The sequence below is a fragment of the Cydia pomonella genome, chromosome 26, assembly GCF_033807575.1.
Source record: "Cydia pomonella isolate Wapato2018A chromosome 26, ilCydPomo1, whole genome shotgun sequence".
In the NCBI taxonomy this organism is placed as follows: Eukaryota; Metazoa; Arthropoda; class Insecta; order Lepidoptera; family Tortricidae; genus Cydia; species Cydia pomonella.
In genome coordinates this window covers 4,763,607-4,778,344 of record NC_084728.1, presented here as the reverse complement: position 1 = coordinate 4,778,344, position 14,738 = coordinate 4,763,607, and the positions used below count along the sequence as shown (strand labels likewise).

At 35.0% G+C, this 14,738-nt stretch overlaps 1 protein-coding gene and 1 long non-coding RNA gene across 2 annotated transcripts; both read left to right on the top strand.

Annotated features, from left to right (window-relative positions):
• Positions 1 to 4,031: 4,031 nt before the first annotated feature.
• Positions 4,032 to 5,928, top strand: LOC133532267 (chorion class CB protein PC404-like). The gene is made up of 2 exons (XM_061870862.1): positions 4,032 to 4,177; positions 5,506 to 5,928. Exons 1-2 carry the CDS (start codon positions 4,127 to 4,129, stop codon positions 5,872 to 5,874), a joined length of 420 nt encoding a protein of 139 aa, XP_061726846.1. The 5' UTR covers positions 4,032 to 4,126; the 3' UTR covers positions 5,875 to 5,928.
• A 6,551-nt stretch (positions 5,929 to 12,479) lies between these two features.
• On the top strand, positions 12,480 to 14,533 carry LOC133532274 (uncharacterized). The gene is made up of 2 exons (XR_009801671.1): positions 12,480 to 12,580; positions 13,620 to 14,533. It is a non-coding gene; the product is annotated as an uncharacterized LOC133532274 (long non-coding RNA).
• The last annotated feature ends 205 nt before the right edge of the window (positions 14,534 to 14,738 follow it).

Below are 14,738 nucleotides of genomic sequence, written 5' to 3'. Positions count from 1 at the left end.
GTTGAGCTGCTGCATGTTGCTGGCATTTACTTTACTCGGTCAGTATTTCTCGATGTGAGTGAAATGCAATACCACGTTAGACACGTACGACAGATAAGTCGAGTTGTAATGAACTTGACATAATGAAATACAAACATTATCACTTTTAACCTTGATACGTCGTAGGCAGGTACAAAGTTACAAACATTTAAGCTACTAGGTCGTAATAAAAGATAAAATAGTACATTTTGATGCCAGTGCTCGCTCGACTCGCCTGCGGCTCGTGGCAAGACTCGGGACGAGTGAAGAATGACATTTCCGCACGTATATCGAACGACGTTTTTTAATACAGTTGCGAAAAAATAATAAAAACAAGTACTTTTTTTATGCATGTTCTATAAGACAGAAACAATTGTAAATACAAAATATTATACTATTATTACCTAAGTATCGTTATTTACGATTATTTGCGTATCGTATATTTAAATTGTATGAAAACAATATCGAATGTTGCCTTTGGAAACAAAACATTCTTGCAGTAAGAAAAAACGCCTCTGTTTGACAGGCGTTTCGGCAGCTATTCCGATCCATTCAGACAACTTATTAAAAACGGTTTTTCAGTATTCAATAATAAGAAATAAACGTGTTATAATGAGGAAGAGGTAAGTAAAAAAGTATGAAATATGCTTATATTTATTATTTTTTACATTATTATGTTGATTACGGCTTTTAAAGGAAACTAACATTAACACTCATCAATAAGTAGTCATGAATGGGGTTGGCCGGTCGAAGTATTAAACAGATGGCGCCATCATAGCTTGCCCTGTCAATCCCTAGAATTGTGTCAAATTCTTGTTTTTTTTTGGGAATTTGGTGACCTGGATTCCAGTAAAAGTAAGCCAAATCTCATAGAACAAAACTAGAGACAGGGGCAAGCTATGATGGCGCCATCTATGCAAACCTTTGACAGTTGCCAACCCCATTGGAACAAGTGGAAAAGTAAAAAGCACTAGTTCGCGAAATCCAACTTTCCGCACGCTAAACAGCTACGTAAAGTACCATTTTTTGAGCAACTGTATTAATAAATCGTTTTTAGTGTTTCAGAATTGTTAGCTCGATCAATTACAGCCAATTAAGAATAGCTCACACTAGAACGGCATGGGTCCGGGCATAAGTCACTTCAGTTTTATATAGGAAGCTTCACTTTTTATACCACATCGGTGGCAAACAAGCATACGCCAATCTGATTGTAAGCAGTCATCGTGCCTATGGAGGCATCCAACTACAGACCCTAGACCTGTACACTCCCTTTTTAGGGTAGGGGCAAGGAACAAAATCTCCATATACCACAAAGTGTCCGACAAAAAACTATAAATAGGTGGCGCTATAATACCTAGAAGACTTGAGAAAAAAATCTTATCATAGACAGCGCACTTCACCCCGTCAATAACGCCTAGGTTCTTAGCTACTCTAGCGCTACGCTGGCGAAATGTGGAACTATTATTTATAGCTGACAGCTGGACACTTTTACAACAATCCTACTATGGAGTGTGGCATTAAGAGGAGTGGTATCTCTTATGGTAGAACTGTTGCAAAAGTATCCAGAGTAGCGCTAGAGTAGCTAAGAACCTAGGCGTCATTGACGGAGTGAATTGCGCTGTCTATTATTTGATTTTTTTGTTCAAGTACTCTAGGTATTGTAGCGCCACCTATTTAAAGTTTTTTGATGACACTTTCTGGTACATAGAGATTTCGTTCCTTATCTCCACCTTCCGTAAATCCTACCTAAGGAGTTTTTGTTCCTTGCCTCTACCTTCCATAGTTTTTGGATTCGAAGTGTCAAATGTGACGTTTTTAGATGAAGGTTGATATCATGCGCAATTCAGCAGGTCATCTAAAGGAGATTAGAACCATCTCATATTGGAATGATGTCAGATCCATGTTCGATCAGTATCACGTTATATTGTTGGAATTGGCCTGAATATGTCTTTACAGTACATATGGGGCTACTTTATAGCACTAGTGCGAGAAGTAGCATATTATGTTACTGTGTCGAACATTTAAAGGGCCATATGTACTGTAAAACGTTGTACGATACATGTGCGAATAGGTAATTCGCAACTCGTGTCGATTTAAAACACTCCCTTCGGTCGTGTTTTAATTTATCGCCCCTCGTTTCGAATTTCCTATTTTTCGCACTTGTATCGTAATGTACTATTTTAGATAGACATATTCAGATGATTAGATAATACAACTTTTGACGTCTGATCCGCTGCTTTTAATGATGAAAAAATGTCTGGATCCAAACTACTAAATATTATAATACGAAAAAACCAAAAAATGGTCAGAGATAAAAACTTTTTATTCGGAGTCCGAGAAAAAGAAAAGTAATTTAGGGAAGGTACTGCTTAATCCTATGTATTTCAATATTACATTATTTCCACCTTTAGGTCACTAAGTAAACAATTAAGTAAGCATTTTTGCTTAAATGTTTTAACTTTTTTTGCTGACACTATTGTCTTAGTGTTGATGCTTATTATTTACTTAGTGTTTATATTTACCTACTGAAATTTTACAAAATTGCGACATACGAATATTTAATTATGACTCATAGGAAATCTTAACTCAAAACATGCTATAGAACTACAAAAACTATATTCATGCAACGTTCTTAAAAAATATTTATTTAATATTGTTTCCAGAAACCGTATTTTTTTGTATAATTTTTAGGATTATTATCTTTTTTTTTATGGTAGAGGAGGCAAACGAGCAGACGGATCACCCGATGGTAAGCGATTACCGCTGCCCATGGACACCTGCAACACCAGAGGGGTTGTAAGTGCGTTGCCGGCCTTTAAGATGGGAGTACGCTCTTTTCTTGAAGGTTTGAAGGTCGTATCGGTCCGGAAATACCGCAGGCGATAGTTCATTCATTTTATTTTCTTGCAAGATTTCACAGAATGGCCTTAAAAATTAAAATTACAATCATTAAACGTGTTTTTTTATAACCACATAGGCTTCATAAGTTTTTTTCGTTGTGTTACTTTATCAATATTTACAATAGACATTTACAATCATAATCAGTTACCGACGAAACCAAATGTCGAGGCATCATCACACAAAAATTATTTAAAATATCCTACTTTACCTTTCAACAATATGCAGCATAAAAACAATTTTAGGCCATCCTGTAATGGGTACAAAGATCACACTTCCTAAGTAGGTATAAGGATTCCTATTTATCATAAAAACGATATCATTTACATCGTGTTTTTATTGAATTTTTATTGAATGAACTTCGGAGTATCGGTAAATTTCAGGAAACTAAATGGCATAGTTATTTTCAAAAAAAAAAATTTTTTTTTTTTTTATGAAGAATTAATTAAATGTTGCATATAGCGTTGGCATTGCATTTAAACTCAACCAAACAATTGAAAACTGTGACATATCAATGTCATTTCGAACATCAATCGTGAGAGATAGCACTTACGTTTACAAATGTATACACTCGTACGAAACACTAATCAATAAGTAAACAGGCCCTAGAGCTAGTGTACACGCTTATAAGGGCCTTATAAGATAAAAAATAATGATTAGTTATCTCCGAAATGGAGTTAATTAGAATACTAGTGTCTTTGAGAAAGTTACTTAATTTAAGCTCTGGGATGTACCCTTGAAAAAAAAAAACGTGGTGTATATCGTTTTACGATAACAGTAGGCATGTGCGAAATACTTGCGTGCGTTTCATGGTTAGCCAACTAACTAAGAGTTAATCATTTATACAGTACAGTTTAACACTGTACGTATAAACGATTAATTTCGAGTTAGTTGACTAACCCTGTAACGCGCAAATGGCCCTTTAAGTATATAAACCTACCAAAATAAAACTTAACTAGTGTTCATCATATGTTATTCAGTCAACCATTGGTAAATAAATAATTGACAATAATTATATTACATCTATATATTTTAAACACTTTATTACATGATGAAACAAATGCCGTTTGGAAAATTTTATCGCATTCGCTTGCCTCAGTCGCATTTGTAATTATATTGCGATAATATTTGAGCAACGCAAACTACATATAAATGCGTGTAAATATTTAAATATTAGTCAGCTTATAGTGCCAGCTGAAATTTATTTAAAATGCTCGGAAAAGTCGGTCTCGTTCTGTGCCTTCAAGCTGCTTTGTTGCAGGTAATTAGTTTTAAAGTATTATTTTCTAATCAAAGTAATTAATTTTGTGGTTAAGACTGACACAACTTGTTGCGAATTAGGGGAGACCAAGGTAAGGTATGAGGAAAGCATATCTGTGCGATCCTAACGAAATAACGGTTATTATTCTATGAAATTCTATTGCGGGAGAAAACGGTTTCTCTTACTAAATCTTAACAAATCACTTTGATTTTGCTGTCAATCGCTTCAGAATAATATAATGTAGGTTAATAGGTTTCGCTTTGAAGACAAAAATGGTATTGAAAATTTGTAAAAAAGGAAAACCTATAAACCTATTTTTATAATATTTAGAAGTGGAAAATCATTTTCTCTTTTGGTATGGATGAGTATGTGACTTCCCTCTTAAAACAGGGGTAGGTTGAAACAACGTTAATGTTAAGTGTTATCGAGCTGGAAAAACGACGTTTAGCCTCGTTCCCCCGTCCGCTGGTCCCTCAATATGCGTCCTTGCCTCAAAACGATAATAAATACCGCTAAATTAACGTTGTTTTAACTTACCTCTGTTTAACTCACCCCGGTATCCCCAGTATCAATTGTAAGTAGGTGATGAAGCCTGTAGCTGACTTGTTTCTGTGTCCACTTGACGAAGTCTGCCATGCTGATCACGAACTGTGGATTGAGGACTTGTTTCTACTTATTTCTTTTGTCATACCTAAATAAACGTATCATCAGAGTATATTCAATTGAAGATGAGACGCTGATATATAATTAAAAAATACAAAAATACTTGTGATGCAGGGGATGGAGCCGCCCGTTAAGCAAAACAATGCTTGTGTTGGGAGGCACCGCTCTTTATTAAGCTCATTTTGTATATCGTTTGATTTTTAAATAAATAAATAAATAAATATTATAGGACATTATTACACAAATTGACTAAGTCTCACAGTAAGCTCAATAAGGCTTGTGTTGAGAGTACTTAGACAATGATATATATAAATGCAATTATTCTATACCAAAGTAGGTTAGCCTTTTCAATTTGCTTAATTTTTGGGATGTCGGCAGAGAATAGTAATTTTAATTGGCGTGAACAATATAAAAATCCTATGTTAATTACGACCGAAACCTACAGTTCATACAGAAACCTACAGTTATTCGCAAGCGCTGCCAGGGCGTTATCCTCCAATGAATTGTTACTCAGTGGGCCCCTTTAAGTCTATGGATGTTCATGAAGCGGAAGCGTTTTGGGGTTAAGGGGGGTTAATTTTGCTTTCTCGTAATCATATCGGAACTCATGCACCAACTATAGTTAAATAAGTATCTATCTTTCTAATAATCCTCCTTTTTTCCAGTCCATTTCCGCCCAGAAGTGCGGCTGCTCCTGCGGCGAATATGACGGTTTCTCCAAAACCGCCACCTACTCCACCGGAGGACCCGTGACTGTCACCTGCTCCGGACCTCTTTCCAGCAACGGACTGTCTCTTCTCTCCGAACTAGCCATGGAAGGTTCTTTGGACGTGACCGGCTCCATGCCTTTCCTGAGCGCTGTGGCTTTAGAAGGCAGCCTGGGAACCTCTGGCTGCGGAACTGTTGCCTACGGATGTGGAGACGGCAACATCGTCATTGTGCAGGAGAACGGCAACCCGAGTGGCAGCAATGCGGCGTCGAAGAATGGCTTGACTCTGGCTAACCTTGCTCAGTGTGGATGCAGATATCGATGATTTTAACATTGTTTTTTTTTATATAATAAATTTTTTCTCGGCAAAGTTTTAAAATATGTTTTATTTAAAATAATGCGTGAAGTTTAAAATCTTTGCTGTTTTTAAAAGGTAAGTAACTTCCAAAAGAGAGGTATGGGCATTGTGAATGTCATCTCGCTTTGTGTGGTAGGGCACAGCGCAGCGGATGTCATTCCAGATCTAGAGCGGAGCCCAACTGGAGAAGTATCTCCACCTTACAGAAAACCTCAGCCAAATAACACTAGGCCCTACTCATAGTGTTGTGTTCCTGCCGATGAGTGGGGTTGCCAGAGCTCAACGAGGAGGGGTGGCGTTGCTGGGGTCGCCAACGCGCATGTGGTTCCTCTGGAGTTGCAGGCGTACATGGGATACGAAGACTATGTACGCCTGCAACTCCGTGTGCTTGTTTGCCACCGACGTACAACGTAACGACGTAGTTTACAAAAAAAGAGTAACTTAGTTAATGTCGAATAAAGGGTGCTGCGATAATTATCTATATCGGCGCCAGCGGCATCATCGCCGCCGTCGGCTCCGTGCCCGTGCTGGGCTCCGTCGAGTTCGGCGGTAAGGTGCCCGCGTCCGGCTCCGTGTCTATCGCCTGACAGTGCGGATGCGAATGCAAAGCCTAACAAGCAGTACCTTTTGACTGATGATGAATTAATTTGCAGAATTAGGTACCTATGTAGCTTTATTTTCTGTCATAAACTTCAACGCCGCCGTGGACATAAATGTTACAAGTAATTGGAATTTTATGTAAGCCATTCAATTTTGTAGATAAGTACAAAATGAATGACCAATATACTTTTTTTATACTACGTCGGTGGCAAACAAGCATACGGCCCGCCTGATGGTAAGCAGTCTCCGTAGCCTATGTACGCCTGCAACTCCAGAGGAGCTACATGCGCGTTGCCGACCCCAACAAACCCCTCGTTGAGCTCTGGCAATCTTACTCACCGGCAGGAAAACAACACTATGAGTAGGGTCTAGTGTTACTTGGCTGCTGTTTTCTGTAAGGTGGAGGTACTTCCCCAGTTGGGCTCTGCTCTAGATCTGGAATGACATCCACTGGCTGTGCCCTACCACACAAAGCGAGATGACATTCACAATGCCCATACCTCTCTTTTGGACGTAGTTTAAGGACGTACCCGGATCCAAATTTGGCAAATGAAATATCGGACAAAAATGTTTCGAGGTTTTGAAAGGTCAGGGCTCTGGGTTGGAAGTTCAGATGGTATTTCGTAAAACTATCGTTGGCTGTCGGGCGCTGGGCACCTTTGGATGCAGAAGAATTTAATGATGTAAACTTTTAAGTTTATTTATGGAATGTTATTTTAATTCTATTAACATGCCAAGAATTAATGTATTCTTTTAGAATTAGAATTGCTGTGCCCAGGGCAGGGTGCCCATGACTTATATTGTAACAACGTGGAAATGCAACATACAATAAACATGATCCAAATTTGAAATGAATATTTTTTTTATTTACTGCCGAAATATTTTAAAACAGCTTCATTTCTAAATCAATAGCTGGGGACCGATTTTTGAATTTCGAGCGCTCGGTTTCGTCACTCGAAAATCTGTAGAAAACGGCGAAATGGTATTTTTGAAGTAGGAGCGATAGAAATTGGGAATCCAGTGAAATTTACCACTCGTTTTCAATTCTATTAGTAGAGTTTAAATGCCTAGTAGTGGAGATATTAATAAAGGGGGAACAAGAAATCGAGCGGTCGAAATTAAAAAAGCGGTCAAGTGCGAGTCGAACTCGCCCATGAAGGGTTCCGTACCATTTATGACGTATTAAAAAAAACTACTTACTAGATCTCGTTCAACATTTTACCAGTTTGGTTGGACACACATTTTACCACTTTGGAAGTGTCTCTCGCGCAAACTATTCAGTTTAGAAAAAAATGATATTAGAAACCTCAGTATCATTTTTGAATACCTATCCATAGATACCCAACACGTATGGGTCTGATGAAAAAAAAAATATTTTTATTTTATGACTTATTAAAAAATCTACTTACTAGATCTTGTTCAAACCAATTTTCGGTGGAACTTTGCATGGTAATGTATATTATATATTTTTTAGATTTTTCATTCTGTTATTTTAGAAGTTACGGGGGGGGGGGGGGCACACTTTTTACCACTTTGGAAGTGTCTCTCTCGCAAACTATTCAGTTTAGAAAAAAATGATATTAGAAAGTTCAATATCATTTTTAAAGACCTATCCATAGATACCCCACACCTATGGGTTTGATGAAAAAAGTTTTTTTGAGTTTCAGTTCTAAGTATGGGGAACCCCCAAAATTTATTGTTTTTTTTCTATTTTCTATTTTTTCTATTAATCTTAATGCGGTTCATAGAATACATCTACTTACCAAGTTTGAACAGTATAGCTCTTATAGTTTCGGAGAAAAGTGACTGTGACATAATCGGACAGACAGACATGATGAATCTATAAGGGTTCCGTTTTTTGCCATTTGGCTACGGAACCCTAAAAAACGTCGCCCGTGTATTATCTTTCTTGACAATGTAAATATTATTACCTGCCTATAGTAAAGCATTAGCTGTAACAATATTAAAATACAACTCATACTGAGACATAGTAAGGCTCCCATTTTAATGCCAGCCTATTCGTAGTAGGTATCCATTATTGTTTCTTTAAGCTACTCAAATTAGGTTACCTAGCTGCCTCGTTAATTACGTACAGTTTTTTTGACACAACGAACACAAGATAAAGTCGTTACAACTCAAATCAATGTCCATTTGGTATCTTAGAGTATTAACACTGGAAACGCCATGTCTGTCATGCTCAAAACTGTCTGCCGATTTTTGCGAGGGAGGGGCACTCAATGTATGGTTGGCGTAACGTAAAAATAGCTATCAGATAAAACTTCAGTCCGCAAAGTATGCAAGGTTTTCGGCAGAAGGGTAAGCTCTAAAAGGCGACTCTTGTCTAAATGTTCTAAGTTTGGCATCGTTGATGAATTTTATAGTGCAAATTTACACATTTTAATATTACACATACACATTCAATGCTAATACCAAGAATACGCTAGGTGCGCTGGCTAGGTGTGTTAATTTTATATGCTCAGAACTAGTTTTTGGTCTGAACTCCTTTAGGTTTCAGGGTCTCTCTCTTACTAATTTCATTGTGTAGGAGTGAGTTTTTACAATGGGTCGATAATGTTAATTTATAGCTAGACCGTGTGGTCATTATTAGTTATTGAATCGTCTCATTTTCGTAGGTACTTTTGTGGACATATTATTTTGGTACAAGCGGTGGAAGATTTAAGATTACGTTTCTCGTCATTAGTGTAGGAAATGAAGCAAGTTGTTGTATGGAGACCCATGCATTAATTTTTCAGTCGATGAAATTTTGCTTGGTTATTGTATAGTATGAGTCGAAACTAACATATAAATATCCAAAAAAAAAAACACTTCTAAGTTAGGTATTTATACGTAAAAATATAAATCTGTTTATATGTTTAACCGAGTAATTCCTCTGTTCAAAATTATTTTACCAAATAAGTTATTTGTATCAGTATGTAATACTAGAAAAAAATCTAAAAACTTTGTCAAACATGAGATTTTTTTTTAATGATAATTCCTTTTTTTGGCACTCATTTTCATCGGAAAATTGCTCTATCATTTTTTTTCTTCTTATATGATCTTAGAATATAATTTGGCGTAGTGGGTAAGAATATCCAAAAAAAATACATACCCAAATGTATGTATTTTACAACTATTAAAAACTGAGAGTGGAAAATTTCTCAGCCTGTATTCTTTTTAAATATATACTAAGTAGTCACGTATACACTTAAATTCAAAATATCCAAAAGAAATATCATCCAGAACACCGAAATTTTTGAAGCGAAGATAAATCCATCCCGCGGTTACGCAATAATGTACCGTCTTCCTTTAGCAGTTAAGTGCAGATACGTGTCCTTGTGCTACTAGTACGACCCGACCGCGTGACCCGCAGTCCACACTTAAGAAGGGAGTTGTCGTTGTCACTGGTGTGTGAGTCTTTACACTACATTTAGTGATTTTTGCGTTTTCTTTGTACCGAATAATATATACTTACGCAGTTTTATATAACATTGATTAGAATAATATCACGCTAAAGACGTTAATAACAACCGACGTCAAAAACAATTAGGTTCTAGAATTTTTGCCACGTAATAAAGATTACCTACATAATGTATGCTTATCGTTAATAAATTGCGATATCTTAAAACTTAACCGTCGAGATCTTTAAAACTACTGAACCAGTTTTGATGAAACTTGTACTATAAGCTGAAAGATACTTCATCATCATTATCGTCAGCCTGTTGTAGTCCACTGCTGGACATAGGCCTCCCCCAGGTGCGCCACAAAACACGATTTCCCGTTTTCTGCATCCAGTCCCAGCCAGCTACCTTCTTTAGACGCCCACATAGACTGACATTTATAAATATTATGCAACTCTAACACTATTACATATAGCCCACCAAATGAAGAACACAAACAGCTCACTGGCGGAAATAATTCGTGTATAAGCAAAATTTGGTACTATTGTAGTTAAAGGTGCCTTACACAACATACTGAAAGTACTGATGGATGGTGGTGGCGCTAACGGGTAGGGGGGTTTAAAGGTACCTTTTTCAGTTTTTCTTAAATAACTCGTAAACGGTGGCCCATAGCAAAAAATGTTCTTTAACGTAAATAATATATATATAATTGCCTAATCGAAAGATTCAGTGCACTTTTTCGCTAGGATCAACATTTAAAAAATATTAAAGCGGGAAAGTTAATAAAATAAATTTTATGGTCCATTTTACTATATTTTCGTGAATAACCCGTAAACGGTCCCCAATAGCAAAGACCTTGTTAAACGTAAATAATTTACACAATTTTTTTTTACAAAAAAGATTCAGTAAACTTTTTGAAAGTATCAATAATTAAAAAGATATTAAAGAGGGAAAGTCAATTAAAATCAATTCTAAGGTTCCTTTTCTTTCGTTTTTCGTAACTAATTTGTAAAGTATGATCCATAGCAAAAAATCTCTCATACATAAATATTAACCATAAATTTTTCTACAAGAAAGATATGTGAAACTTTTCGCTAGGATCAACATTTAAAAAGATACTAAAGCGGGAATATTAATACTAATCAATTTTAAAGTCACTTCTTAGTTTTTCGTAAATATCTCTTAAACGGCAGCTCATAACAAAACAAGTTCTTATACATAAATAATTAACATAATATTTCCTACAAAAAACATACAGAACACTTTTCTCCAGGATCAATATTTAAAACAATATTAAAGGGGGAAAGTCCCTAATTTTTTTGTTTTTCGTGAATAACTCGTAAACAGTGGCCCAATGCAAAAAGTTCTTTATACATTAATAATAGAAATGTAATTTTGTACAACAAAAGTTCCGTACATTTTTTCGCTAGGATCAATATTTAATGAGATATTAAAATTCATTATAATCAGTTTCCAGGTCCTTTTTAGGGTACCCAAAGGGTAAAACGGGACCCTATTAATAAGACTCCGCTGTCCGTCCGTCCGTCTGCGTGAGTTGAAATTTTCACAGATGATGTATTTCTGTTGCCGCTATAACAACAAATACTAAAAAGTACGGAACCCTCGGTGGGCGAGTCCGACTCGGACTTGTTCGGTTTTTTTTAGTCAGAGGGGCAAAGTTACTTACAATGAATCCTCAGGTCTCTTTTTTTTATTTTTTCGTAAATAATTTGTAAAGTATTATGACCTATAGCAAAATATATATATATATATATATATATATATATATATATATATATATATATATATATATATATATATATATATATAAACAATTATAATGAAAAATTCTACAAAAGAGATGCGGAACACTTTTCCCTAAGATCAATATTTATTAAGCTTTTAAAGCGAGAAACACAAATAATGTGCAGAATTGATTAAAATTAACTTTCTCCGTTTAATATCTCAATAATATTGATCCTAAAGAAAAAGTGTAAGAAATCTTTTTTCTAGAAAATTTTATGTTAAGTATTTATGTTTAACATTCTTATTGCACTGGAGCACCGTTTAAGAGTTATTTACGAACAACTAAAAAAAGTACCTATGAATTGATTTACCCCCTATAATATCTTCTTAAAATTGATCCTAGAGAAAAGTGATCGAAGTATTTTTTGTAGGAAATATTATGTGCATTCTTTATGTATAAGAACGTGTTTTGCTACGGGCTACCGTTTACGAGTTACTTACGAAAACTAAAAAGGGTTTTTAACATTGATTTATATATATTTTAGCTTTTTAAATATTCATCCAAGCGAAAAGTGTGCTACATATTTCTTATAGAAAATGTTATGTTACTTATACGTTAATGTATAAATAAGTAACATAACATCTATAGATATCTATATCTCTCTATCTCACGCAAATCATCTATATAACATTTCCTACAAGAAAATTTCAGTACACTTTTTCACTAGGATCAATATTTAAAATGATATTAAAGCGGGAAAATTAATTAAAGTCAATTTTCTGGTCCATTTTTCTATAATATTTTCGTAAACGGGTGCAACTAGCAAAAAACGCTGTAAAATGTAAATAATCTACACAAAACTTCTACAAAAAAGATTCAGTACACTTTGTGAAAGGATCAATATTTAAAAAGATATTAAAAAGGGAAAGTTAATAAAACCAATTCTAAGGTTTAATAAATAATTAACATAATATTTCCTACAAAAAACATACAGAACACTTTTCTCCAGGATCAATATTTAAAACAATATTAAAGGGGGAAAGTCCCTAATTTTTTTGTTTTTCGTGAATAACTCGTAAACAGTGGCCCAATGCAAAAAGTTCTTTATACATTAATAATAGAAATGTAATTTTGTACAACAAAAGTTCCGTACATTTTTTCGCTAGGATAAATATTTAATGAGATATTAAAATTCATTATAATCAGTTTCCAGGTCCTTTTTAGGGTACCCAAAGGGTAAAACGGGACCCTATTAATAAGACTCCGCTGTCCGTCCGTCCGTCTGCGTGAGTTGAAATTTTCACAGATGATGTATTTCTGTTGCCGCTATAGCAACAAATACTAAAAAGTACGGAACCCTCGGTGGGCGAGTCCGACTCGGACTTGTTCGGTTTTTTTTTAGTCAGAGGGGCAAAGTTACTTACAATGAATCCTCAGGTCTCTTTTTTTTATTTTTTCGTAAATAATTTGTAAAGTATTATGACCTATAGCAAATATATATATATATATGTATATATATATATATATATAAACAATTATAATGAAAAATTCTACAAATGAGATGCGGAACACTTTTCCCTAAGATCAATATTTATTAAGCTATTAAAGCGAGAAACACAAATAATATGCAGAATTGATTAAAATTAACTTTCTCCGTTTAATATCTAGGATCAATATTTAAAATGATATTAAAGCGGGAAAATTAATTAAAGTCAATTTTCTGGTCCATTTTTCTGTAATATTTTCGTAAACGGTTGCAATTAGCAAAAAACGCTGTAAAATGTAAATAATCTACACAAAACTTCTACAAAAAAGATTCAGTACACTTTGTGAAAGGATCAATATTTAAAAAGGGAAAGTTAATAAAACCAATTCTAAGGTTTCTTAACATCTATAGATATGTGAGATAGTAAGAGACATTTTTTTGCTATGGGTCATACTTTACAAATTATTTACGAAAACTAAAGAAAAAGGAACCTTAGAATTGGTTTTATTAACTTTCCCTTTTTAATATCTTTTTAAATATTGATCCTTTCACAAAGTGTACTGAATCTTTTTTGTAGAAGTTTTGTGTAGATTATTTACATTTTACAGCGTTTTTTGCTAATTGCAACCGTTTACGAAAATATTATAGAAAAATGGACCAGAAAATTGACTTCAATTAATTTTCCCGCTTTAATATCATTTTAAATATTTATACTAGTGAAAAAGTGTACTGAAATTTTCTTGTAGGAAATGTTAAATAGATGATTTGCGTGATAGATCATTTTTTGACATGGGCCACCGTTTACGAGTTATTTAAGATAAACTAAAAAAGGGACATTTAAACCCTCCCTCCCCCGTACACAATAGCGCCACCCCCATCTATCAGTATTTTCAGTATGTTATGTAAGGTACCTTTATCTACAACTATGCCAAAATTCGCTTATACACGAATTATTTCCCCGTTTTTTCCTTCGTTTGGTGGCCTAATACGTACGACTCGAATTGAATAAATTGAATTTAAGAATATAAATATTTAAATTAGAGACACTGCATAACCTACCTACTTCATTTGTAGGTACGGTAGAGACTATACTTACGGTAGGTACTACACAGACAGGCAGGCATTAGGCAGGTCAAAATAGAAACAAGTAGCAATATTAAAAAAAAAAACAGTAACCTATTCACCTCGGCGATACGCGAATGAATAGAAAAGTAGCAAGCTGCCACCGCCGGGCAGGCGCGGCGCGCGCGCTGGCGGCGGCCGGTACCGCTCCCGCACCCCGCTCCCTACACACTGCTCCCGATATGTTAAGTTTTTAATACGCTCGTTATTTTTTTGGATGTTTTTATAGTTGGATGGAAATAAAACTGTGATCTTAATTCAATAAATAAAATGGATAGAGAAATTTTACACAGCGAATTAAAAGGCAATTTCTGAAAAGAGTATAGTTACATGGATTTTTTTTTAGATTTTCATTTTGTAGCTATAAAACGGCAATAAACTGGCATTCCAGTGAAAAAATTAGACGGAGTAATTTTCCGGTCCAAGACACGTCCAAAAATTATATTTTATTAATATTGGTATTTCTGCTGGGATATTT

Coding starts and splice junctions, on each gene's coding strand:
- LOC133532267 (XM_061870862.1), top strand. CDS start 4,127: ATGCTCGGAAAAGTCGGTCTCGTTCTGTGCCTTCAAGCTGCTTTGTTG. Junction 4,178..5,505: donor TTCAAGCTGCTTTGTTGCAG/GTAATTAGTTTT, acceptor CCTTTTTTCCAG/TCCATTTCCGCCCAGAAGTG.